The sequence below is a fragment of the Podarcis melisellensis genome (assembly GCF_964234715.1).
Source record: "Podarcis melisellensis genome assembly, chromosome: 3".
NCBI lineage: Eukaryota > Metazoa > Chordata > Lepidosauria > Squamata > Lacertidae > Podarcis > Podarcis melisellensis.
This window is the reverse complement of record NC_138530.1, coordinates 33,660,373-33,680,367: the sequence shown is the minus strand read 5'-3', so window position 1 is coordinate 33,680,367 and position 19,995 is coordinate 33,660,373. Positions and strand designations below refer to the sequence as shown.

The 19,995-nt window shown below is 42.7% G+C and overlaps 1 protein-coding gene across 1 annotated transcript in view; it reads right to left on the bottom strand.

The window, feature by feature from the left end:
* ALK (ALK receptor tyrosine kinase) overlaps nt 1-19,995 on the bottom strand; it is a 587,955-nt gene that overhangs the window by 120,979 nt on the left and 446,981 nt on the right. The window contains exons 7-9 of the mRNA XM_081903661.1: nt 17,364-17,495; nt 16,151-16,251; nt 1,269-1,438 (exon numbers count right to left, since the gene is read on the bottom strand). Of these exons, the coding sequence (XP_081759787.1) occupies nt 1,269-1,438; nt 16,151-16,251; nt 17,364-17,495 (403 nt within the window). The remainder of the gene's footprint in view (nt 1-1,268; nt 1,439-16,150; nt 16,252-17,363; nt 17,496-19,995) is intronic.

Sequence of the window (19,995 nt, the reverse complement as noted above, 5' to 3'; positions counted from 1 at the left end):
AAGTGAGTAAATTCTTTCACATTTGGGTGTTTAAGTCTCCATACAGTGTTGAAGTTCTCCACCAGTTGGAAGAGTGTCATTGGTAATCTTCCTCCTTTAGATTCTTTTTCTCTAACCCTTAACAATTTTGTGCCCAGGGCAATCACTCCTGAGGTTCCCCCCACACTATGCCACTGCCTGGAGGTTACTTTTATGTCCTAATTTATACCCTGCTTGGAAATGTGCAAATAAAGTACATATTACCAGCAGTGCAGTAGTTTACTCTGGAGTGCAGAAGCACATCATGACAGCTTCCATGCCTGCAAGCTTTTGCCATGACCTCCAGCACAGCCCATAAATACAGGGAGTTGTGCTGATCATATAGAAAGAATTCATTTTTGTGCTAATGCAAATGTTATGTCAGTGCAAGAATTTCAGTTTACCAGATGGAAAGATCCACCTCCTCCCAAAACATGCTGTTCTGTGGATTCTCTTGACTCCCACTAGACAATTTTAGGGGGTGCAGGAGGAAAGAGAGGGGGGAAATCCCCAATGCACAAGCACAGGGCTTCTGCTGACAGTGCCAATTTGGTGAATCCCACCCTGTATCTATAGAAGTAACACAGCTGACTACAGTCATTTCCTTGTTTCCTGTAAGTATGTTCCACTGAATGCATGGGTGCTTTTGCCTGCATAGGTTCCCCGTACAAAACACACTGAGCTTTAGCAAATAAATCACGAGCCAACTGAAATGTCATCATTTAGTTTTAAACTGCTAGTGCAAAGTAGGAACCCTATAAAAAAACCCTCCATACAGCCCTGCTTTATTATTTCCTTCACTCTACAACTTCCCAGAGCTGCACTACCCTGCATTCCTCTTCCAGTGCACCAATGAATGACACATTTTCTCATAGAATGCCAAGTGTAGGAATCTAGCCTTGGTGACTGATCAACAAGCAGTCTTTCGTAGTCATGTGGAAGTACAAGAGAAGAAGAGAGTAGTAGCTAGGTTACCAGATGAAATTTAATTCTCTGCACACAATGTTTGGTGAAAGCAAGTGAGGAGAAAAGGGGTGTTCAGCTGGCTCAGGCTTTCAATACCTCCCCCAGAAAAGAAATATGTGGTGGCTGCTTTGCCCACAAGTTAAAAGCAAGTTAAAATTGAGAAGGGGGTTTGGCTCTTGTTGGTTGCCCCAATATGGGCAATTTTCTGTCCTTCTCTCAAGAAATCCAGACATCCATTAAATTGAAAGAGGCAAAGAATGAAAAAGAAGCATGATGTCTCCTACCTGTCTGATACATCCGTGAGAGGCCTGAGCATCTTCTGCCACACCCCCAATCCTTTTCTATTTTCCAAGTGCCAGAGTTTCCTGCTCTGTTCCTTCCCAGTCTTGTTCTCAACAAGGACCAAGGAAACATCTCCAAGAAAGATGCCTTGGAGGAGCCATGACAACCGGAGCTACAAGTAAAAGATTGGTACAAAGCAAATTAAAACAGGGTAATCACAACCAACAACCTCTTTTCTTCCACTTCCACCCATGTGGCCACCAAATTCCTTCTTTCCACCGTTCTCCTTAAGGATGAAACGCACTGCAATACGCTTGCAGTGGAAAATTTATGGTCCATGGCTTTCCCCCACTGCAGAAAATATTTTACTCACTCTCCCCTTAGCAAGTGCTGTGCAGGTTTGTTTCCACATAGCAGCAGCTTGGGACTGCATAGAACATAAGAAGAACCTGCTGGCTCAGGCCCATGACCCAGCAACTGATCTCAACCAGATGCTTATGGGAAGCCCCAAAGGAGGAGCTGAACACAACAGCACTCTCCCTGCTTGTAATTTCCCTGCAACCGGCAGCCAGAAGCATATTGACTCTGACAGTGGAGACAGAATATAACCATTGTAGCTGGTAGCCACTGATAGCCTTATCCTCAATCAGTTTGTCTAATCCTCTTATAAAGCCATGCAAGTTGGTGGCCATCAATACTTCTTGCAGGAGCAAATTCTACAGTTTAACTAAGTGCTGTTAGAAGACAATATTTGCTGCCTGGATGTTGCCTGTGGACATCATGTCTCCTTGCCGTGCCATATACACCATGCAATGTTCTACAGGAGCTGCTGTGCAAAACATATGGCAGGGATATTTAGGGGACCATTTCAGAGAAGGGGCTTTTAGCCCATTCTTTAAGCATTGGCCTCACCTCTCGAGCTCTACTGTCACCCCCTTTGCTTATGACAGAGTGCTTTGCTTTCTGTATAACGTAAGTGGTCCAGGAACCAAAGTCCTGGATTTTCATCAGTGCAGCGCAAGCATTTGTTCATCTTATTCCAACTTGTCTTATGGCCACTTCCCACATTATATTGTTTACATAAATATTTAACAGGGCATTATTCATTCAAGTGTCATAGTGGTTTACAACACTAAAATAATACAAACTTCTTTTAAGATCTGAACTCCAAAAAGCAATGACAGTGAGCAGAAATGAAGCTAAAAAGAAACCAAAGAAGTGCAAAACAGCAATTAATGCCCCCAAACCTACTGATACGGAAAGCATTTCACTTGTTTTCACAAGATGCTATCCAAATTGCGCTTGAAACAGAATTCCGTAATCCTCGAGCTGCTGCAGAAAATGTCTGTTTCTGGTCGAGATTTCTGTAGTCTCTCCATGAGACAGAATACAGAGAAAGGCCTTCTGAGAAAATCTTAAGCGCTGGGGAGAGGGTCATATGGGAGGAGACTTTCCTAAGATGAGTGCTTTTTTCGGGTGGGGGGGCACAGGGGTATGCATACTCCTAAACATTTTGTGAATCTAATGGGAGAAGAAACTTTTTTAAAAAAAAAAATAGTTTCGTCTCTAGCATGGTGAATGATCAGTTCCATTGCGGCCTCATTTCCTGCCTTGGTGTTTCCTGAGTCTCAGGCGGAAGCGAGCGTTTAACGTGTGAAGTAGGAGTTGGAACCCAGCATGGTGATTGGTCAGTTTCTTTATATTTACTGTAACCCCCCCCCCCCCCCGATTTGAACTATAAAATGGTGATTTTCTTGAATTAAAATGAGAATACCCCTAAACACTTTTTAAAGGAAAAAAAGCACTGTCTAAGATAATCCATTTAGAGTTTTAAAGGTAGGAATGAACACTTTTACGCAGCACCCACTTTGCCACAGTACAGACCCCTGTGCTTCCCCCTCCCCCAGGCTAGCTATGCTACTGCTTTTACCTCTCCCAGAAACAAATTTGCAGCCTGTGCAAGATGGGTATTTGGTCTCATCCAGCATGAACCTCTTTGTATTATGTTCTTCAAAACAGGTGATAAATATGAATACCAATCTGCACCTGTAAACAGGCGGCCTACCATGTTCTATATTAGTTGAAGTTTCCAAACTGTCTTCCAAATGGGCCCCACACAGAGTGTGCCATAATAGACTGATACAAAAGAAGCCCAAGCATGAATGACAGTGCCTTAGCCTCTATCCTCTAGCAGCAGGCAAAACCAGCATGTTAGCCAAACTTGATTACAGGCACTCTGGGTGCCACCTGCCACCTGGGACTCCAAGGATCCCCAGCCTGCAAAACTGGTCCTTACAGGAGAGTGTGACTCAGTTCAGAACAGGCATATCCCTAGGCAGCCAATTCAGTTTATTCCCCTCTACAATCAGTTTCATTTTATCTGGATTGATCTTAACTTTATTCCTCTTCATCCAGTTCACCACTGATTGCAGGTGAGCATTGAAGCACAGCAGTGCTTCAGCTGGATTTGATGAAAAGGAAAAACAGAGCTGGGTTTCATCAGCATACCGATGCCACTAAACTTCCTATCCCCTGGCAACCTTTCCCAGTGTTTTCGTGGTGTTGGGCAGCATGGGAGACATTACTGAACTTTTAGAGTAGCGGTGGGAAAGCTCTGGCCCACAGGCCTAATTAGCAGCACAGTTTTTCCAAATGCCCACCAGCCCCACACCTAACATCAGGTGTGACTTCAGTTAGGTAAAGATGCAGCTGCAAAAGAACAAATGGGTGCCTAAAGCACACTCCCAACTATTTCTTGGGAAGCAGGGCTTGCTGACAGCACCTATCATAGAACCATAGAGTTGTAGAGTTTTAAGGGACTGCAAGGGTAATCTAATCCAACTTCCTGCAATGCAGGAATCTCAATGAGATCATACATGACAGGTGGCCACCCAACCTCTGCTTAAAAACCTCCAAGGAAGGAGAGTCCACAACCTCCCAAAGCAGGGGTGAAATGAGACCCCCAAGTGCATTCGCACACACAGGCTGGGAGCCTCAGTGGTGCCCCTCTGGAGGCCTCACCCGGGGCAAAAAACCCAGCTAGGTCCCCCTCCCAGCTGCAGCTCTGCCTAAAGGAGACTGTTCCACTGTTGAATAGTTCTTACTGTCATGAAGTTCTTCCTGATGTTTAGTTGGAATCTCCTTTCTTGTAACTTGATTCCATTGGTTCGAGTCCTACCCTCCAGAGCTGGAGAAAGCAAGTTTGTTCCATCTTCCATGTGACAGCCCTTGAGATATTTGAAGATGATTGGTGATGACAACACACCTCTCTGAAGCTGCCCACCTTCAAGTATGGTTTAGGTTCAAACTATGCTTGCAAATGGACATTTTCCTTCTGCGGACCAGCTTTGAATGCTGCTTTGTTGCTCTGTGTTGGAAAAAATATATCCATTTGCAGGCACGGTTTGAATCCAAACTGTATCTGCAAATGGACAGAGCAAGAGTTCACTGACAGCCACCAATAAATTGATCAGCGCTAACAGTGACACTCTTTTATTGTGGAAAAGCAATAAAATATTTTGTTTTTCTTTTTTAAAAAGAAGATAATGATCAACTGACATCATAATGCCACCAAGTGATGGACAGGTGGTTCGCCCCACCCACCAATCTAAAAAGGTCCTTGGAAAGTGGGCCAGTTCTGGATCCAGTCCTCAGAATGAAAAATATTCTCTGCACTTGTCCAGAATGTTAGTTGGTGGCAAGTCCAGGTTATCTATAATTTACAGTTCTGAGGGCTTATAGAACCAATTTGTCACTTTTATTAATTTATTTTTGCCTAGAGGGCTGGGTGCACTGAGAAATCCTATCAATTATGCTTATTTTCATGGCTGAAACTAGTTTCTACTACTGGTATTTTTCTTGTCCTCAGTCCCAACTTTCAGTTCCCACTACATGTTTTAGCTGTTGAGATTCCCTCCCCCTTTTCTTCCTGTGATCACATGCATTGCCAAAAAGCCAGGTATTGAATATTTAGCAGTTCTTATTCCCCATTAAATACTTTGCCAGAGTTGTCCACTCAGTTCCCCCTTAAATGCACATCCTCCTATAAAATGGGAGAATGTTAATGCCTGTGTTATCCAAAAGAGCAAGAATCCCTCTCTCCCTTTAGACATGGCCTAATAGATACAAGTTAAAATTGACAGCCTTTTCAGTAATGAACTCTTTTATATTCAGGCAAGCAGTGGAGATGAGCGGAAAGTCTGCAATAAGAGGGTGTTGCCAGCAATTACACCATCATCCCCCTTGATATTCCTTTCAAAAATTAGGTTTTTTCCACTCCTCTCTGCAGGTTATTATAGACTTTCCAATTATGATCCGGTGGTATTTGGATTTTTATTAATTAAAGTACCATACCCCAAAGTGGTCCCAAGGATTTCACTTGGGTTTAGTATAACCAAGTCCCTCTGTGACCCTTTATTCCTGCATAGAAAATTATTTCCTGGTGTTTTCTCATTTTAGAACTTGCTGGCTCTCATTGTCAGGTGCAAAATGTAATCCTTTACAGTTTGGGCCAGTCTCAACACCTCTGCATTATGAACACTGAAGTGTACAGCTTAAAAAGAAGCAAAGTCTCTGCTAATAAGAAACAGCAAATGAGGTGTGGGTGAGCACACAGATTTAAGCAACTTCAAACTAAATACAACTTGAGAATACTAAAAGGAGTAACTTACTGAGGCTACAATAAATAATAGACTTTTTGGCATCAAATGGATAATAAGAGAACTGAGCCTTTTATCAAAGCAGTAGTTGTGTTGTTTTTTAATCTCTATTTTGAATTGTTTCATATGCAATTACTATCTCTTAGAGAAGCTTTTACCAGATATTTTGGGTCAACCTCAGCTCCAGCTACCACAGCTGTGCTGGCTGGGGTTGATAAACACTGTAATCTAAAACATCTGAAGGACATCAGGTTGGTGAAGTCTGCATTATGTACAGGATCAGTCCTGCTACCCACTGACTTCTACTTGGCATTTTTGTGTGTGGTGTGCATGTAAAAATAAGGTGCTGGTATCTTCATAAAAGAACAATGGATGCCAGCACAAAATGGCTGCCATGGGCAATACAAAATGGCTGCCAAGGCCAGCAACAAAAATGGTGCTGGTACTCCATACTGTTGACGACCATCATACACAAAAAGTACTGCTGCTACTTTCCCTCAGAAGTCTCTGGTGAGGAATTTGTTCTTTTCTGGTATAATAGTAAGGCCATGTGAATGCATAGACCAAGAAAAGGGCACCTCTCTAATTTGACAGTATAGCTTTTGATATTAAGTCCATTTCAGACGTTACAGAAACCCTATAACTATGCATGGAAAATGTGGGAATGGAATTGCAACAGCAGGCTCCTTCCCTGACCCACATGTTCATTATAACATGTAAAGCTATGCATGGAGGTATTTACACTTATTCTATTCAATCTTGGCTGGTTATGGGAGGAGCTGACTGTTGCGATTCCACTCCCACCTTCCCATGCACTTTCAGATGTTATAAAAAAGGACAAATGTTGAAAGCTTTTTAAAAGCACAAGGAAACATGTGACCTTCCTGACCATTGTGGCATGACATAGTACAGCAACTTTCCCCGACTCCTAGGCTGTCTCTCACCATTCAGACACATGATACCACTGCCATCAGCAACATGAGAATTGATATGTTATGGTTTGGCAGGACTCATGGTAAGATCTCAAGAAGAACAATGAACCTAATTGTATATTACACAGAAACATATAACCACACCTGGATAGCTGAAAAGCTGCTTTGGGATGCTATTTTTTGGAGCAGAACATTGCCCAACCTTTGGATTGAGCAATGAATGCTGATGCACCTTGTGCTCCTGTGCATTAGTGCACAAAGAGTAGTTCGACCCCAATTCATCTTACATTTGAGTACTATAAATATGTCACTTAAATCTACCCTGAATACCTTGATTGATTTCCCATCTTCCTACAATCAATCATGGTAAAAAATCAAATCAACTTGGACCATCCACATCAATGCTTTTAAAACCACAGCTTCTGAAAGTGTAACTTGGGCTGAAGGGGTACAAGCGGCATGAAGAGAGTCAGGGTCTCAGATTTGTTTATTTTTGTTTCTTTTAATTCAGAAAGCAGAGAGCTGACCGACTCCTGCCAACTGAGCGCAATGTAGGTGGCCTCTCAAATTATGCTGGCTGATAGTACCGAAGGCAAATGATGCCAATTGCCTTTTGTTCACGCTGCACACAACCAAATGAGTATTTTACTCTCTCTGTGTGTATTTGCTGTCAACAGGAAGAATGTAGAATGTATTGCTAGGGTAGGTCAATTTGCACAACCAAATGAAGTAATCCCCCCTCCCACCATCAAGTATTTACCAAAGTGCCAGATCTAATAATAATAATAATAATACCTTTATTGTCAATGTACAACCTGTGTACAATGAAATTAACCAAAATTAATCTAGCAACCCCAGGGAGGTTAAACTCCTTAAACTGATAGGCCAGAATTGGGTCAGGAGCCAACTCCTTAATCCCTACAAAACCTTCTTTGTCAGTCTTGCTCAGTCATCTGAACAACTAGGAGACCTATTCCTTCTGTCTATCTGGGCCCCATCCTGATCTCGACCAGAGCCCCATGGGGTGTGGTGAAGCAAGGTAGTGCTATGAGAAGGTCCGGGGAATAACTTGCTTCAAGATTTAAGAAAGGTCTGAAGCCTTTTGGTCTCATCCAGGGCCAAATTATTCTTCCCTGGTGCAACCCTAGGAGGTCTTAAATATGCAGGACTTTGGCTTGGAGGCTAGTCCTCCTCCTCCTCTTGGACAATTCCCTCCAGGACTGTTGCCTGAATTGACGGGGAAGAGTATAAACTTCTGGTGGACGTGGATCTCAGAGGTTATGATTCAGAAGGGTTCACCCAATCTGATGGGCCTGCATTCTGGCCCAGTCACAATGCTGGCACTTGGATTGATTTCCACCTCCTTTGCCTCTAGTGCTGCTGCTTCCACAAATTTGGTTATCCCTTCTTTATTTGAGTCAGAGCCCAGGCTGCTGCATGGGGTGGGAGTCCTCACAACCTTGTCCTTAGTCACCCAGGAGCCAACATTAGCCAACAGAGATGCCTGTATATCCTGAACCTGCCTGTATATCCTGAAGCTGTGCCATAAGCCTGCCTCTCAAAGCTTGTTATCAAACATATTAGACTGAAAGCATTTGGTAAATTGGAATGGATGCTGCAGTTTGCACACACGTCAGCTGCTTGGATGAAAGGAGTTATTGGCATCATACATGGGGGCTCAGCATATCTGCAAAGAGTAAATACACAGGCTGTAATGAACTGGCTCACATTGAATTAGCTGGCATGCTGCCTGAATGGATGCCTTTGGCTTTCATTTCCACAGTTCCTAAGCTCTGCAGTAGGACATTCCAAGGCCTTTAACACCTGCTGAAGTGAACAAGAGCAGGCAATGATCTGGATGCCCCAAGCCATGACGCTCCAATGAGACTGGCGTTCATTTTGCAGATGATGGCAGATGGCACTCTCTGTGTGCAATGGAGCCTAAAGCAGACTCTGGGCATGTTTAAAAAGATATGACTCTAGGATCTCATTGTTATTGTTTCTGGGTTCCCCCTCCCCTCCCAACCACTCCCTTGATATACATTTCCAGTAGGTTATTCAGAAGCCAGAAACACCATTAAAGAATGTAATCAACCATCCTGGCTTGACATTGTCTCATCAGTGCTTTGAAAGCCTTACTGATTCACTAAACAGAAAGCTGTACAGTGAATTAGGAGAACTTTCTTGTTGGTTTAGTCCAGGGGTTAAAATAAATTGCACTCAGGCATAACTAGAGCAGCAACGATGCCTGTGTTGAACTGTGATTATCTCCCTGGGCATGAGATGCTCCTAAACATCACTCTAAACTACAAGATCAGATGGGTTCTTGATCCTATCGGTTCCTTTGAAATTGCATAGAATGAGTCAGAGTTCATTTCCAGGGCATGCGGTAATAATTACTCAAGACAAGCATGCAAATTGCTGGCATCTTTCACATGGAAGAAATGCTATCACATAAGACATAAGCTATCACTGGACCTTCCATATCCTTGGGATGAAGTTTGAGTCCATTTATATTTGCTTGAATGAGAACAAGCTCCGTAAGAGCCAGAACTCTGCTTTTATAACACTGGAGCTCTGAAGAGTAAAATATGAGTAACCTTGGATGGATACATTATATTTTCATCCATCAGATATCGCTGGCATAATTAATCCTAGTGTAAAGGAAATTCAGCAACAAAAGTGGTTCAGGCTGTTTACAAGATTAGAGTCGCCACCTGGACCATTTGAAACCTTTCTGTCAGATTTCTGCTACCTGGTCTGACACAATTTCTTGCTGATGTTAGGCTATGCATAATCTAAAGCCTGCACTCCTGTGTACTTAACATATGCAAAAGAGCAATGGCCTTATTCTTCCTACTCTAGTAGAGGTGGCAACCTAAGCAGGAAGGTCGCCTATGACAGCTGCTTAGTAATTAAAGTTTTATCATGCTGGAGGCTTCTGACTTCTCCATTATCTATTGCATGGCTCAGGCAGGCAGATTGAAGAAGAGATTTGTGAGTAGAGAAGTTTGAAATTTTGTCCTCTAATGTGAATGCCCTGATTTGGCAAACGGAAGCTCCATATTCAGAAAACTCAGAGGAAACTTAATCATACAGTAGCTGCATGGAAGGGGAGATAGCAGCTGCAGAAGAATATATTTCAACACTGATCTAGCAAAGATTTAGATGGGTCTAATCCTCCTGTGACTTGTGACATCTCTACAAGGTCAAAACATGTTTTATAGGTGGATAGATGGATACATCATTAGGGGCATGTAGTTTACTATCACTTGCAATGGAAACAACTTTTGCCTGCTGGAGTAGAGGGAGACTCTTTAAAAGAGGCATATATAAAATATGAAGGTTTGACATGCAGGGAAGTGCTTATCTGAAATATTCACACCTCTGCACAAATTGGGTTGGGGCTCCTTTTGAGTTAGGGAAGTCTCTGAACATTTTATTTTCAGAAAGGATGAGCAGCGCTATGAGAGCAGTATTTTAACACCCTGCTTCTGGTCATAGGAGCAAAGTGAATAATGGAAATCTAATCCCTTCTGGTCTTTCCAATGAAAAGACATGAATCTGCATAGGGCAGGAGTGGCCAACATTTTGGGCAAGTGGATCACAAGTCCAAGGTATCAGATAGGGCTTCTATACTGCCTGCTAACTAGGGGGGGGGCATACATATAAGGTTAAAGGACTGGTACAGTTATCAAAAGCCAAGAGTATAGTGTGGACTGTGGCACTTGTCCTTTTGCCTATAAGATCTAAACTGCAATAATGTCCCACAACAAAAAGCATCACCATGTTGCCTACAACATAGGTACTTCCAGGTAGTTAGGACACATGATTTGCATGCAGAAGGTCCCAGGTTCAAACCTTGGCATGCCTAGGTTTTTTTCCCTCTAATGAACAGGTGATGGGAAACGCTTCTGCCTGAGAACTTGGAACACTGCTGCAAGTCAAAGTATGCAAAACCAGGTTAGATGGACAAACAGCTTCCTGTGTTTCTCATGGTACAGGTGGGAACATCATTTCTCAAAACCCCATACTAGCGTATCAGTAGACATAAGCATTGTCCACACTAGAGCAAAATCTGGATTTGCACCAGCCTGTCTCCCCATCAATGTTGGCCATCCACAAGATGCCCTCCTCATCTTAGTGTCGTCTTGGACTCTTCTCCCTTTAAGTGTGAGGTTCTTCAATCCTTGGAAAGTCTGAAATGGCAAGGATTTTAAAAAATGTAATGGGGGGGGGGAGAGTTCACGGCAGCACTAGGATGGGGTCTACGTTTTGCTCCATGGTGGATAAGTCCATGGTGTTTTGGGGCAAAGCTACTTTCCCAATCTCATATATATTGGTTAGCTACATTCTGAACACGAAGCAAACTTTATCTGCTGAGGTAATGACATGGGAGCCCAGCTGTGGTAGCTCCTGTTTGAAAGAGTGTTGGACTCACCATACACACTTAGGCATATACAAGAACCCACATCCCTGGAAGTCATTGAGGGTTAGGGGGCATAGAGGGCTCCTACATACACAGGACCAGGATCTGAAGTTTCCCCCACTCATATCCTTACAGGAAAAGTGAAGGGGTTTATGTGGGAGACTTGGTGAGACAGGGCTCCAAGGTGAAAACTTCACTGAGACACTGAGTTCAGTTCAACAACATCTTTCTGAAATCTACTGTAAAATTCCAATTGCTGGCCTGATTGTGAAATGCCCATTTGAGCTGTCAAAGCTAAAAGAGGTCGAGGGGAGGAGAGGAATTTTAACACGTAAATCCAAGCCAGTCCGACTGGGAAATGCTGGAGAGGAAATAAATATGGGAAAGCAGAATTTTAATTTCACCATCATATTTTCCAGCTATAGCTCCATTATGAGGATGATCACTTGCTCCTATCCTCCGGGATAATTAGGGGGCAAGGACTTGCTCCTCTCCTTGCAATAGGCTTGGAATGATGTTGAATTATTCTGGTCACATAGATTGATTGCTCCAGTAAAATAGTCTTCGAAGCCTCAAGCCAGGGCTTGTTCAGAGCCGAGGCTTCTGCACAGTATGAAAAGGAAGAAGCAAGAACCATTGCCAAAATCTGTTGAGTCTTTATTACCAACAGCTGCAATGCTGGATCTGCATGGGCGACTTTTAAGTGTCACCGGGAGTGACAGAGGTGGGGCAGTAATAGATTGCAACTTTCTCTTCCCCTCCCCAATGCACTTTCAAATGCAAGTTTAATTATTCACCCTGTTTATGGACGGGGGAGGGGGGGACGAACACACCTTGGGAAATTATTCACCCGGCTTCTGACAGCAGGCAGATTATGAGAAATATTCACACTTGCTGGTCTGTGACAAAATGGGAGTTTTAAAATATTTACATCTTGCATGTGCTGCAGGCATGAAGGAAGGAAAGGAGAGACTCTTGTAAAGGAAGAAGCAATGGTAGGCGAGGAAATTGAATAAGAGTGTGTCAATATGTCAATCGAAATTGAGGTAGCAAGTGTCTAATTGTCTGAAGAAAGATGTCCACTAGGAATAAATGCAATCAAATAATACAACATAAAAGTCTCCTAACCTAAGCTCAGGAAGAAAAATCACTATAGCAGAGGGATGTTGTCAGAGAAAAGGGGAGCCAAGGGATGATCCAGACAGTGTGGGCATGCATTAAACACAGGGTTACTAGTTTGGATAAAGTGCGGGGAAAGGGTTACCTTTTTCAACATGAAGTGGAATGTGCAGAGGATGGGAACAAAACCTGCTTCCTCCCCTGCTATATGTTCCTGCTTTAAGGTATTTTCCCCCAGCCTGGCTCCAATACTGAAAGTAAGCAAGTCTCAGGAAAAAGGTCTTGTGTATCATGGGAAGTTTTGAAGGAGGGGAGGGAAAAGTTTCACTCCTCTCTGTGCTTTATTTATTTTGGAATGAGAAGGTGTAGGTGTGTTGCCTGTTTGGGGAATGGTGGCCCGAGCATCATAAATTTGCCTTCTGTGAAATGGGCATTTTGTGCTACCGATTTGATTTTCAAAGGCCAAGGCCAAAAAAGGTTAAGAACCCCTGGCTCATGCTCATTTTGCCCTTTTCCATTATGACTACTCCGTTCTTTTCATCCTGTTTTCTTCCATTAACTTCTCTAGTTATAGAGATTCCTCCAGGGGGAGGGTATGAGGCATGGAGGGACATGGGTGGCACTGTGGGTTAAACCACAGAGCCTGGGACTTGAAGATCAGAAGGTTGGCGGTTCGAATCCCCATGATGGGCTGAGCTCCCATTGCTTGGTCCCTGCTCCTGCCAACCTAGCAGTCGAAAGCACGTCAAAGTGCAAGTAGATAAATAGGTACCACTCCAGTGGGAAGTTAAACAGCATTTCCATGCGCTGCTCTGGTTCGCCAGAAGCGGCTTAGTCATGCTGGCCACATGACCTGGAAGCTGTACGCCAGCTTCCTCTGCCAATAAAGTGAGATGAGCGCCACAACCTCAGAGTCGGCCATGACTGGACCTAATGGTCAGGGGTCCCTTTACCTTTTTATGAGGCTGGGGGGGGGAAGAGTCCTACTGCACCAGCAGAAGTCTTTCCCTGTGCACAAGGATTAGCTGAATAGTTCCCTATGTATTCTCTTTGCTCTCATAGCAAGATGTTAACCCCAAGGTGACAGCTGAGGGAAGGAGGGTTCACCTAGAAACACAGGAAGCTGCTGTGGTCAGACCATTGGTCCATCTAGCTCAGCATTGTCTGCACTAACAGCCAATGACTCTCCAGGGTTTCAGACAGGAATCTCTCCCACAGCTACCAAGAGACACCAGAGACCAAAACTGGAACTTATTGCATGCAAAGCAAATGCAGTATCACTGAGCTTTCTCACCTCAGCTGGAATAACTGAGGACAGTGGGCACACCATCAAGCTAGTCTATTGAGCAAGTTCATCTTATGTTGAGTTACACTGCAAGAACTGGATTTGCCACCCTTCCATAAATACTTGTTTCCATTCATATCTCTGGCGAATGTTGCACAAACACTTGATCCTGACAACAATTACTGTGGCCATTCATGCTGTGTGTATGCCCGTGTTTTGCAATTATGAACCTAAAAGAGCAAGAGAAGAAACTCTGCAAACCAGGTCAACCCCACCCCCAAACAAACCCTATTCTTCTTATTAGAGAGTCTCTTCTTAAATGTTTTCCAGGAGTGGGAAAAGGGAGGGGACAAAGATACAGGTGCCTTTGCTTGCCTGTTGCAACATTGTTTTACATGGATTTCACTCCCAACACATAGTTATTGGTCCTCAACAATCTTCCTTCACCACAACCTTCACCAACCTGGGGTGCTCCAGATGTTTTTTTGACTACAGTTCACATCAGCACTGGATGCGGCTGGGGGATTTGGAGTCTAAAGCATCTGGAGGGCACCAGGATGGCAAAGGCTGCTTTACAGAGTTTGCACTGAGATTTAAGTCTCTCAGAACTGTGGCTCTAAATGGGCATCTACAAGAATTCACTGAGCGCCAATTCCTTTTTGAAAATGTAGAAAATGTTAGCATTACTAATAAAGTATAGAAAAATCAAACTTCAGATATATGGATGCAATGAATCTGAACTCTTTGGGTACTTATCCAGGATGCTTTTGTATGACCTAGCAGTTCCTATTTGCACAATTCTGCTGTAATTATTCCAACGCACTCTGCAGCACTAGTGGCAAAGCGGTTTCCAATTTTAATTTTATACGCCTCTTGGGTATGTAATTTTCCTGCCGCTGCTAAAGAGCACCAGTGATTTACATCAGCGATGTTAATTACTTCTAAAGGCCAAACATGACAGTTTTCATTCCCTCCTTACTTGAGTGAATTTATCATTCACAGAAGTACAATAGTCATTCAAAGGAATGGGCAGTTCTGGCTGTCCCCTAACCTACGATGCTCCTGTCCCTGTACAAATTAAAAAAGAAATCTTAAGGGGAGCTTTAAGTCTGGCACACATTGATCTATCATTCTTTCCCATTGGTCTAGGGATGAGTGAATGTGTCAATTTGGTTTCTCTTTATTTTTCACTTTTTCTAGCCTTAAGTTCAGTTCTTTACATTTCCATATTCATCTGTGTGTCTTTTTTAATAAAAAAACTTTATGAAAATTAATTAGCATTTGAATGTGAATTTTGCCCAATATACATATTTTTGCAAGCTATTTTCCTAATATAATGCATTATTTGTGGGGTTTTTTTTTACTAATATATGCTTTTTTATGCATATTTTATCCTAGTACAAACATTTTTGTCAACATTACTTAGCTGGAAAACATTTCAGATTTCAGAAAACTGCAAATTTTGAAGTTGCGCTTCAGTTCATGTATTATTTGGGGAAGTGTGATTAGGTAGATCTGCATTTAAATGTGAACTGAACCCAATTCTTTCACCAAGTTTCTTACACAGGACTCTCCCACTTCAAACCCAGTTTTGAATGGCGCTTTTTGTGAGTCTTCTTTTTCTTTAGTCAATAACTCCAGTTCACCAGTGGAGGCGCTATTTCTCACAGCTGGTTTCAAACTCAGGGTCCCAAAGATCAGTTTCTAAAGGTGAGAGAAGAGTGGAGATAATGGGTCCTCCACTCTTTGCTTGATAAACACAATTGCTGTGTATTTCACTTGGTTCCTTGCACGTACACATTCACAAAGGAATTCACCATGCTGTCCACAGTAAACAGAAACATTGGTGAACATGTAGTAACGATTGTCTTTGCTACTTAAAGTACAGAGATGCTCTACACCACCGAAAGCAGCAGCCCTTGGAATGGAATACCCGACTTGTTTGGAGGAGCGCAGCTATCGTATACCCTTGACCAAAGAACAGTACACTCCTTCTATCTGGGATGGTCATCCTCTTCCACCGAGCGCGCAGCTTCGGGAGGGACGCACATGGAGCGGTGATGGAGGAAGGAGACACCCGCCTAGCCAGCCAGATCAGCCGAATCAACCCTGGCGATCAATGGAGTGACAGATGTCGCAGCCAGATCGCCCTCACATTTTGGAAGATAAAAGGGGAAAAATACTTACTTTCATTATTATCATTCTGTGTGCAGGTGTGGGTGTGTGGGTGTCTGCACATATGTGTGTTGTTGTATGCAATGTTTGGGAGGAAATAAGACGGTAAACAACAAATAACTGGAATGGAATACCCGACACTGCCCGAGCCATTAGTATTTGTAGCTCATGTCATTCAAATAAAAGGGTGATGTGAAGGGCCTCATAATAGCCAGACATACATCTTTTTTGACAATCTAAGCACCTTGCACACTTTTCCAGTTTGCAGCTAAGCAAGTATACTTACCTCACAGGGTGAGTTTTTCATGGGAGCTGGAAAAACAGCACTAGTCACCACAACTGTTTCTGCAGCTGGCATCTCACTGGTGTTAAGCAAAAGTGCACATTCTGGGAGGGGGCAAAAGGAGGGGAGAGAAGAAGGAGAGGTAAATTTGTTACTACTTTGATGGAACATTTGTGCAGCAGAACAGACTATTTGGTTGTGGGTGGGTGTGCACACACAGACATGCAAATGTCAGGTAGACCCTTATTATAGAGGGATAACACTGCTGAAGTCATTTTTCAGTATTCTTTGGATGTGGTAATGCAGTTTCATATACCCCAGAGCCTCACCTTCAGAATTATACGCAAGCGCCCTGCCAGCTTCTCTCACAAACAATGTTTATCCCTGACTTGGGATTTGTTTTCTTCACTTGCTCCGAATCAAAATGCATCCAACTTTTTTAAAAATTTGATTTTGAGTGAACCTCTGCCGTTATGAAATATGCAAAAGTAATATTTCACTGAAGCTTGAGGCTGAAGGTCACTTCTACCATCATCACGGCAACATGAAGAGAACTCCAAAAGAAGGGAAATCTTGGCGCTGTGAATTGCTCAGGGCCAGCCTGACACATTTTGCTGCCTGAGGTGAAAGACAAGATGCCTCTCGTTCTCCTGCATTCCATCTGCTGGAGCTGACTGGACGGGCAATTCAGTCTTACTTCAATCCTGGTGATGGGGCTAGTGCCTTGCCACCACTTCCTGCCGTCAACATCTGCCATGTCAGAAAGCCACCTCACTCTCCCTAATGGCAGGGTATTGGAAATAAAGAAACCTTGGAAATTTTATTCTCTTTTCAATGACCTAAGACAGTGGTTCCCAATTAGCTAAGAACTGCGGACCCCCAGTTTTTCAAAAGCCAAGCCATGGACCCCTGACTTTATATCTCTATGCAGTGCTATTTTTCTAGAAAAAGAGGTGCCAGAACTCACCATGGACTCACCCTTGCTCTCTTATAATGGCAATAGCACCCACCTGAGAGGTGCCACAACTTGGTTCCGGTGAGTTCTGTCTGAAAAAAAGCACTGTCTCTATAGAAGTTTTTGTTTTGTGAATGGTGCCACAGGTGGGTTATGTGGACCTCCTGTGGTCCGTGGACCACTGATTAGGAACCACTGGCCTAAGACAATTAAATTAGGTCTATCCCCTTCCCCCTGTAGTTTGGTACAACTCCGACATACCTTTCAAACAAAAATGGCTATGTTGTGGATTTCCAATATGCCACAGATGGGCCTCTTGGGAAGTTGATGAACTTTGAGTCCAGCCACAGTCTTCATCTTCAAATGAGCAGTAGAAGCCAGAGGGAAGTTTTTCTGCAAGGAAAATTGCGGGAGACAAAGATCTGACCAGCAATTCATGAGCACAGAATAAAGGGAAGTGTTTCTATGGTTCTTCTTGGGTGAGCAGATTGTTCCTTCACAGTGCTGCACCAGCAATGATATATGGTGCTTTTCCCAAGGACTCCAAGAGGTTCAACAGCCATTACTTAGATTACCCTGCAAGGTAGGGTAATGCTATTGTTATCTATAGGTTATAGATGGAATCAGGGCTCAGGTTGAGAGATAGTGCCATTCTCTGAATTGTGCAGTGCAGTGCTCCAGCCGAGTGGACAAAAATTCATATACCATGGTAATATATGCACCAAATGTATATTTCACATTCAAATTTACATTTACATTATGATTAATTTTTATAATTATAAAAACCCACAAATTTCTGCAGAAATGCGGAGAACTGAATTCAGGTTTGGGAAAATGAGAAACTGGGAGAATGGACAGTGACAGATCCATCTATCTCTGTACGTAAAGTTCCCTGTTACTGTGTATGTTGAAATTAATGCGGAGCAATTCCTGATATCGACAGCACTTCTTGATTACGTGCCATCACTCTATGGGGGAATTTTTACACATTTAATGTATTTTACATACTTCAAGGTGGAACTGAATGTAAAATATGCAAAATGTACATAAAATATATTGAATACTTAAAATTTCCCAGGATAGTGACAGCACATCACCATGATCCACAGCACCCAGTGGGACTTGCAACATTAATTACAACACGCTTAATGGCACTTGTAGGAATCTGGAAGTACTTTTAAAAACAGCAGCAGCAACAACAAAAAATCTAAAATAGTTACTGGAAACATGGTGAATGCTCAGCCAAGCTTATACTGTGAGTTTCTGTAAATAACAAGGGAAATTATGAGCTCAAACACAGTCAGTTCGTGCACCCCTAGTTTATTTCAGGTGATGTAGATTGCATATGAGAGCAGCTTCATCCACCTGGCCAAACAAGACTGCTTCTGTACCAGTCATGAAAGCCAGATAAGAATGCATATATGACCGTTTATTTATCATTTCTCTATCCTGAACAATCAGTTTACTTTTAAGAAGAATTTTCAGCTTCCCATAAATATTTAATGTACCTAGCACACGCATACACATATTTTTTTCCTTTAAAGGGATGTCATTGTATCAATAACTGAGAGTAACTTGCAGTACAATGATATTTCATGTGAAATACAAAACTGACATACATAATTTTATTTTTGGAGGCTGAATTCATTTTCACAATCAGCATATTCTTAGTGCATTTAAGATCTTTTGCCCAGTTCTTGTTCCTCATTCTTGGTTTTCAATCTGTATACATTCTGATACAGGTTTTATTCCATTTCAGATTCTATGCTTATGTTTTATTACAATTTTAGGTTTGGCTTTATTTTCCTTGTTTTGGTGTAAATCATCCAGAGAATGTTTGTTACTTGAGTGGTATATAAACAAACACATATGAGGGTAACAAAGATGAGACCTTATCCAGTCGAGTCAACCATTTGCTATGGGTGCAAGCGCTTGATAAAGGCCCTGTCTACATAGACACCTTTATTCACTGCAATGCAGCCAGTGGTCCATATTGAAGTAAGTTTATATATGTAGATAGGCCCTATCCATTGACATGAATAGCAGAGATGGGTGGACCTGTCGATTTCAGTTTCTCTCAATTTCTCATTTTTCTAGTCAACTAAAGTTCTCCACATTTCCACATAAGTTTGCCATAAAAAAGTTTAAAAAAGTGCCATCAACAGGATTTTTGTGTGTTTTTTTTTCCTTAAGCACATACATTTGGGTATGCAATGTTGCCTAATATACTTTTAGGTAAAGGTAAAGGACGCCTGGACGGTTAAGTCTAGTCAAAGGTGACTATGAGGTTGCAACGCTCATCTTGCTTTCAGGCCGAGGGAGCGGGTGTTTGTCCACAGACAGCTTTCTGGGTCATGTGGCCAGCATTACTAAACAGCTTCTGGTGGCGGTGTAGTCTAAACCACTGAGCCTCTTGGGCTTGCTGATCAGAAGGTTGGCAGTTTGAATCCCCACGATGGAGTGAGCTCCCATTGCTCTGTCCCAGCTCCTGCCAACCTAGCAGTTCAAAAGCAGGCCAATGCAAGTAGATAAATAGGTACCACTGCGGTGGGAAGGTAAACAGTGTTTCTGTGTGCTCTGGTTTCCATCACAGTGCCCCATTGCACCAGAAGCGGTTTAGTCATGCTGGCCAAATGACCCGGAAAGCTGTCTGTGAACAAATGCCCACCGCAACCCCATAGTTGCCTTTGACTGGATTTAACCGTCCAGGGGTCCTTTACCTTTACCTTTTTAATATACTTTTATTACTTCAAAATAATTACCCCAAATATAATGCATTTTTGCATGTTATTTGCACTAAAAAGTGGATTTTATGCATGCTTTGCCCCGTATGTGCATTTCTCTACACATCACTTTGCTGGAGAAGTGCTTTGCAAAATTTGGAGACATGCAC